Below are 7,564 nucleotides of genomic sequence, written 5' to 3'. Positions count from 1 at the left end.
AAAACAACAAAAAAAACACACACACACACACACACACACACACAAAGTCAAAAAAGAAAATGGCTAAAATAAATAAATAAATAAATAAATAGTGAAGTTAGACATGGAGTCTCCAAGATTAATTATAAATAAATAAAATTATTATTATTTTTATTATTATTAGCGTATTATTGTTATATAAATGGATGAAGAATAAAAAATAGCAGCTTTCAACCCAGATCTCCGCGGTGTGAAAATAAAAACTGACGCGGTTCCACTGACGTTTGGTTCTAAAAAAAAAAAAAAAAAAGGCTTCATCCGTTTAAAATAATGAAATTCCTCCATCACTTTGTTTGTGTCAGACTTGAGCAGAACTCTTGTTGAGCCCGCAGGTGAACAGAGGCAGCATCAGCACCAACATCCACCTCGCCAATTTAACACAGCTGACACCGGCCTCCCGTCTCAATATTCACCTTATAGATAATCGAGCTGTTCTTATTCTGTGAATGATTCAAAAACATGAAAACAGAAAAACCCACAGACCAAACTGCAGTCTTTTTTGTCTCTTTTTACTTCAGTTAAGAAAGTTACACAAAAGGTGGCAAATTTGTCGACAATAAATAATAAATAATTTTTTTTGTTGCACGGGAACAAACGAAACATTTTTCTTCCAGAGCTAAACGGTATTTTTTTTTTTTTAACTTATTATTAATTTACACATCTTTGGGAAAGAAAAAAAAATTTTTCGGACAGACACTAACTCACACAAATGTCCCACGAAGCTTGTGGCAAAATAGAGGTATACCTTGTTGCAAATGCTTTAGTACTTGGGTCATGTAGGAAATCGTGTAATTAAATGAAGAAGCAGTGCTGTTCCCTCCAAACGCTCTATTATATGATGAAGTGCGTTTATGAATTTTTAAAAAAATCACCAGTCATTGTTTTCTATTCAGAGTAGCGCACAGCGTTTAGATGGAGTTAGAGTCCGGATGTGGCTCCTACTCAGAGGTCCCGTTGATCGGTGGAGTAACGGTCATGTCTTCTCGTTTTGGCAACTGTTAACCAGGCAGCACCGGCCATGATGACGCATGGATGGACAGTGGACACTCTAACGTCCACCCGGGGCGTTAGAATGGGTGGCTATGGTAAAATCCCATGATTGTCTTCACAGTGTCAAAATACAACCAGGGGGGTTGCTTGGTGCAGTCGGGCAGGAGGGGGGTGGGGTGGGATGTATTGGGGGGAGGGGGAGGGGAAGGGGGTGCTGTGTGTTCAGTTCAGTCCGTCCATTGCGCGTCCTGCTCAGGCCTCGATGGGACTGGACACCATGCTGTTCGGCGTGTCTGGAAGCTGGGACGACATGGACGCTACCTCGCTGCCCGTCGAGTTCGAGCCCGGTCCTCCCTCCGAGAAGCTGACCTGCGGGGACACATGGAGGCAGCGGTCAGACACATCTGGATACACCGCTCTCACAGCTGGAGGGTCATGGCTTAGTTCATTTACACGGGTATAAGGCTGGTTCCGGAGCGGGCCCCGCTGGATCCACCTTCACAATCCACTCTCTGTTTAATGACCATCACAGTGAACAGCAGAGTTCTACCGACGGTGATTATTACATTTAGGTTAATTTGTCCTGCGTCGCAACGGAACAGTAATTAATTTACTACAAGAAAAGCAGAGGTGCTGTCCTCTGTTGGATTACCCATCAGTCTGTGCGTGATATTTAGGCTAGTAAGTACAGTAGTTCAGTGGCTGTGGACGGTTAAAAAAAAACAGCAGCCAATCAGCAAATACGTTTCTGCATCGTTGATGTAAATGTCCTTCACATGAAAATAAAAACATTTTGATTGGACGTGATAAAAAAAATAAATGAAAAATAAACCTGATCATGACGTCAGCGGTGGTAATTGATTAAATATAATCAATGTATTGGTCCACAGCTGAGATCTGAACCCTGAGCTGAAACCTTCAACCAGCCTCAGTAAAATACTGACAATATCTGAACAGCTGACCTTCCCCGCAACCAAACATCGCGTGAAGTGCGTGTCTGTCATAAATGTTGATCATTCATTTATTCACTTTACTGAAGCCTCGGCGCGTCTGTTGCTGGAGTTTAGGAGGTTTCAGGAGAGTTGTCCGTGATGCGTCACTCCAACAGAAATAAACCCCGGTTTCATTCAAATGAACTGTTCATTTTTTAATTCTCCCTAGAAGTACAAAATAATGTTTCTTTTGTACCATGTTGGGAAAATGATTTAATAGGCTATGTGATGATGAGCATCTTAATTTCCACTGAAATATTCGGAATGTGAATGAGGATCCAGCGGTGGAGAAAAAAAACTCAGCTAAATTATTTTTTAAATATTAGTTATTTAATTTAGTTTAGATAACTAATTATAGTGTCCCACAGCAGTAAACCCTTGAGGAGCGCACACACTTAAATATTTGTTGACCGCTATTTTATATCTATTTCCCAACTGGGGAACCTCTGCGCGGCACATGTTCTCAACAGAAATGAAATATAAAAAAACTGTAAATAAGTCAATACATTTGAAATCATGATTTCACTGAGTGAAGAAATAGGACTAACCAGTTGCTGGAAGGCCGGCTGGTCGATGTCGCTCTGCAGGGCGAAGTCGCTGAGGACCTTCCAGGGCGGCTGGTAGCTCTGCACCTCCACCGGGTTGGCCTGGATGCCGCCGTCGTGCCGCTCCGGACTGGCCGCCACCATCGGGGTGCCCGTCATTCCCTGGATGTTCTGCAAAGGGAGGCGTCGTGGTCACAACCCGGTATCTGTCACTGTGGCAGCTTACACACACACATATGTGTGTGTGTGTGTGCGTGTGCGTCTGTGGGTGTGTGTTTGTGTGTGTGTGTGTGTGTGTGTGTGTGTGTGTGTGTGTGTGTGTGTGTGTGTTAGAGAAGGAGGGGGTGTTCATCTGAAATGAATCCAGCAGTAATCAGAGGAATAATCAATAAATAAGCAAACAAACAAACAAACGTGTGTGTGTGTGTGTGTGTGTGTGTGTGTGTGTGTGTGATATCTTGTTGGACTTCGCTCATGCAGGTTTGGTCTAAGGCTCTGAACCCTTAAAATAGCTCCAGACCTTTATCATCCATGAGGTTATTGGGGGGGGGGGGGGGGGGGCTCTGACACCGCGGCCTTTGACTCAGAGACAATGTGTGATTCTGGCCTTTATGAATAAAACAGAGTTACACTGACTCTAATAATGAAGCAGCCAGAGCTGCCCTCAGGTCAAACATTCAGGAGCTGTATCCGTGTGTCTCGGTAGAGGTCCGGTGTGAACGGTGTGACGGGTTGTACCCGGGTTCGTCCTCTTACCGTCTTGTCGTTTGGCTGCTGCTGCTGGAGCTGCTTCATCAGCAGGCTCCTCTTCTTGTCCTTACACCGCTTGTTCTGGAACCAGACCCGGATCACTCGCGGGCTGAGGCCGGTCATCTCCACCAGCTGCTCCTTCATGAGGGCGTCGGGCCTCGGGTTCGCGTTGTAGCAAGTCCGCAGCGTGTGCAGCTGCTTCTCGTTTAACACCGTCCGGACCCGGGTGGTCTTCTCCGGCTGTTTGTGGACGTGAGGCCGCAGCGCAGGTTGCCGGGCCGAGATTGGTTCTGCTGTTGACAAAGGACGGGAGAAGAACCCAGGGAGGGGGGGAATCAATTTATCTGTCTGCAGAGCGGCTTCAGCAGCCCGGGAAAAGATGAGGGATAAGACAGGCCTGTGAGTTTCATAGAGGTCTGTAACCACATGATGCTGCAACACACGATACACAACTGTTTCACACACACTTTGACTGGTCTTCCTGGCTCAGTGACACTAAATAAACACCAGACCGTAATGGTTAATCACAATAAAAAATCTTCCTCCTGCTCAGCTGTAAATGCTCCCGAACTAAACTTCCTCTGAATGCGACCTCATCTCATGGTGCAGGAGCTGCAGGCTTCACTGCATTTTAGTTTCAAACATTGCAGCTCTGATTGACTCATCTGACCCAAGGTCAAAACCTGCACTGAAAACCACCAGGACCATCTGGTCTTGCAGCAGATCTCTACCACAGAAAAACCTCCAGCCCCCTCCAGACATCTGTAGTCTCTCGGACCCTCAGCCATGTGTCGCGCTCGTCCTCCACCAGTGATAACCGGGTGTATTTCTGACAGCAGCGCCCACTGTATCTAATCTCCGAGCCTGGTCTGAGCGGACTGAGGTATGCAGAACAGAATCAAGACGCAGGAGCAGACACCAGAACCGGTCCCACAGAAGAACCTCAAGCTGCGGGACCAGAGGAAATTAACATTACAGCACAGACCGACCCGGGTCAGACTCAGTCCGAGTCTGCAGACTCCGCTCAGATAAAACTCAGTGGAGAGGTGAAACACAAGAGCTGCAGTTAATCTGAACATGAAACATCTCGGTCTGATGGAGTCATCTGGGATAATCCTTTCATTTATAAGGCCTGACCAAAATCCAACAGCGGGAAAAAAAAAAAGCTTCAGAACTCCCGAGAAAGAAAAAGTCAGAGACGGACTCTGTGTCTGCGGCAGTAACGGTCCTCGTCTCCCACTCCCCGGGACTTTACCTGCCATCTGCAGCGGTCTGGCGGGGTGCAGCGGACTGAGCGGGTCTCCGGGGCCCAGGCTGGCCCGCTCCACTACGTCGTGGTCCGCCCGGCAGAAGAGCCCGTCCTCCCGTAGAGCGAACTCGTCGCCCGGGATGAGCTGCCGGCTGCAGGCCACGCAGCGGAAACACTCGATGTGGTAGACCTTGGAGCGGGCCCGCATCACGAAGTCGTTCTTACTGAAGCCGATGTTGCATTTGGCGCATTTAATCCCGTATAACCTGCACGCACACACACACACGCGCACACATATACACACACACAAACACACACACACACACGGTCCGATCAGTTTCACTGCAGGAAGATCAGCCACTAAAATCTCATTATAAAATATACCGAATAACAACATCGATCATTTGTCTTCACGATAATAATAATAATAATAAATAATAATAATTATAATAATAATATTTATTATTATTTTAACAATAATAATAATAATAGTGATAAAATGTTGGCCTTGGCAATAAGATATCAAAACATTTCTAAACATTACTTCTAATCATTTGTAAAGCTATACCTTGCCTGATAATAATAAAAATAAAAATAATAGTAATAATAATAATAATAACAATAACAACAACAACAGCAACAATAATAATGATAATAATAATAATAATGGTAGTGTTACATTAGCAGTAACAGTTCGTTATATTTATGATATAATTCTAATGAAGGTTTTTTCTGGAAGATACTTTCATTTTCGGTCTTCATTGTAATTTGAGTTTTGTCATCAAACTGCTGATCCGGTTATAATCTAATAATTGTTAATAACAACAATCAGTGGATGATTTTCAGGCCTTTATAATAAAATAGTCAGGGTGTTCGCAGGCCCCTCGGTCACAGAGCGGGTTCTGCTTCAGTCTGATCCGGACTCAGTCACACAGACTCGGCCTGTGTGGCCTCGTGTGTTTTTAAATGTATCTGATGTAAACAATGAAACTGTGTCATTAGTTGTGAGGACGCGCTTTACAACAAGTTGTTGTAGTAAAGATGATTAATATTCAAAACCATGTGAACCCACTGAAAACCAGCTCCACGCGCCTGAAACCGATCCCGATAATCTCACTCTGACATTGTAAAACATATAAAATAATAATAATTATTATTATGATCCGGGTCTCCGTGCAGCTCGTACTCCTGTCGTGTAGCCTATGTGAAGGTGGATGTGGGGTTTGTCCCGTCCCGTCCTGTCCCGGCACGTCCTACCTGATGTAGTCCCGTTTACAGTAAGTCTTTCCGTCCCGGACGAAGCATGTGCAGGACTCGTCCAGATACTGGCTGCACTCGGCGCATTTCAGACAGGCAGCGTGCCACTCCAAGTCCGGGGAGACCCGCAGGATGTACTGGTCGTGGATCTGGTTCCCGCAGCCCACGCACAGAGACACCAGCCGCTTCTCTGGAGGTGCAAAGCGGGACACATTACACAGTGTTCTCAACTGTACGCTGAATAAAGTGGACCATCAGATCACCTTAAAACAATTATTATTATTATTTTATTATTATTATTATTATCATCAAGAATTTTTCAAATTACCAAAATACATTCAGTATTTAATAAAACTCTAACAGGCCGAAGAAAACATGTTCTTTCTGCGGCATCTCAACGAAACAAACTCAGCTCAACTTGTGATGAATTCACTTCCACCATCGCTCCCCTGCACCGAGCAAGTCTCTTACTTTTCGGCGGATCCCCCATGTCTCCCATGTCCACAAAGTAAGCCGACGTTAGGTCCACTGTCACAGCGGGCTGCGGCGCCTGGATGTGTCCTCCGCTGCCGGGCTGCCGGGGCCAGGGGGCTGTGCTGTCCGGCTCGGAGAGGGAGTGTGTGTATGTGTTTGTTGCCGGCGTGTGTGTGGAGCTCTGATCCTGACAAGCGGCGGTTCTGACGTAGGACATCAGCACGTCATCTGCATGAGCAGCTGATTGGCTCTGCAGACCCTGACCAGCACTAACCACACACACACGCGCAAACACACACACACACACACTTACACACGCACACACTCACACACACACGCACACACACACACACTGGCACACTTAATGCTGTGTATCATTTGTTTTCTATCATTTGTTTTCTGCTGTGTTAATTTATTTTTTCTTAATTTTCACTGGGCTGTTGGTGCACAGTGGGATTATTGTGCAACTTCATAAATGAAAGGAACACACACACATACACACACGTCTATTTTAACTTTTAATTTGAAGGGGACACACGCGAGGCCTCACTGTTGGACGTGGCCTTGAAGGATGCGGATCTGGTGGATTTCACAGTCCACAGTTAAACATCATATAAAAACCCTGCAGCAGCCTCTGTGGTGCAGGTAAAGGATCCTGAGCTGCTTGTATGGGAACTTTGAGAAAAGCCCAGCCTCGTTGTGAGCTCTGTGACACTCTGAGAACCAAACCTGGTCTGTGGAGAAAGGATGATCAAACCGGCGGGAAGAGGTGTTAAACCTTCAACCCAACGAAAACCATCAGTGAAACACGGACATGCGCGGTCTCTCCAGCAGCTGATGGTGTGAGCCTTAAATCAGAGCGGTGACAGGCCGGGACCCGCAGGGGCCGCGGTGACACACACCAACACGCCCTCTTGTGTTAGTACCCTACTAAGGCTTTAAACACAGAGACGCGCAGAGACACGGGCTGCAGCAGAGGGAAAGAAAAGAATAAAACACACATCAACTCAAAGTCTGCGGTGATGAGGAAACCCGTGGCCAATCAGATCTGTGCGGTTCACACAGGTGTGTTGGAGAACGCGTCATAAAATAGGCCAACATGTAAGCATGAATTTATTACATTATCATTATTGGACTATTGTTTATTATTAGCTATTATTATTCCTGAAAGGTTCATCTTGTCTCCACTGCACTTATTCATGCTGTTTTTCTGCAGGAAGACGGAAGTCGATACATGGCAAGGTAAAAACACCTTAAAGCACGTGTCC

The 7,564-nt window shown here is 45.8% G+C and overlaps 1 protein-coding gene across 2 annotated transcripts; it reads right to left on the bottom strand.

The window, feature by feature from the left end:
* Positions 1–532: 532 nt before the first annotated feature.
* On the bottom strand, positions 533–6,455 carry isl1a (ISL LIM homeobox 1a). 2 transcript variants are annotated; one of them, XM_056375419.1, is made up of 6 exons: positions 6,294–6,455; positions 5,823–6,012; positions 4,572–4,831; positions 3,323–3,609; positions 2,570–2,737; positions 533–1,398 (listed from the first exon to the last, which is right to left on the bottom strand). In XM_056375419.1, exons 1-6 carry the CDS (start codon positions 6,319–6,321, stop codon positions 1,282–1,284), a joined length of 1,050 nt encoding a protein of 349 aa, XP_056231394.1. In that variant the 5' UTR covers positions 6,322–6,455; the 3' UTR covers positions 533–1,281. The 2 variants fall into 2 exon arrangements, with proteins under 2 accessions (XP_056231394.1, XP_056231395.1); XM_056375420.1 differs by having other exon boundaries at positions 3,323–3,606.
* Positions 6,456–7,564: the final 1,109 nt, after the last annotated feature.

Source organism: Seriola aureovittata, chromosome 5 (assembly GCF_021018895.1).
Source record: "Seriola aureovittata isolate HTS-2021-v1 ecotype China chromosome 5, ASM2101889v1, whole genome shotgun sequence".
NCBI classification, from domain to species: domain Eukaryota; kingdom Metazoa; phylum Chordata; class Actinopteri; order Carangiformes; family Carangidae; genus Seriola; species Seriola aureovittata.
The sequence above is the reverse complement of the archived record's forward strand: the minus strand, read 5'-3'. Positions and strand labels throughout refer to the sequence as shown.

Bases quoted from the DNA above. Each gene is read 5' to 3' on its own strand.
- isl1a (XM_056375419.1), bottom strand. From the start codon at position 6,321: ATGGGAGACATGGGGGATCCGCCGAAAA. The intron at 4,832-5,822 runs GTAGGACGTGCC...GTGTGCGTGCAG, and splicing joins TGTAAACGGGACTACATCAG to GTTATACGGGATTAAATGCG. The intron at 2,738-3,322 runs GTAAGAGGACGA...CTCCCTTTGCAG, and splicing joins AGCAGCCAAACGACAAGACG to AACATCCAGGGAATGACGGG.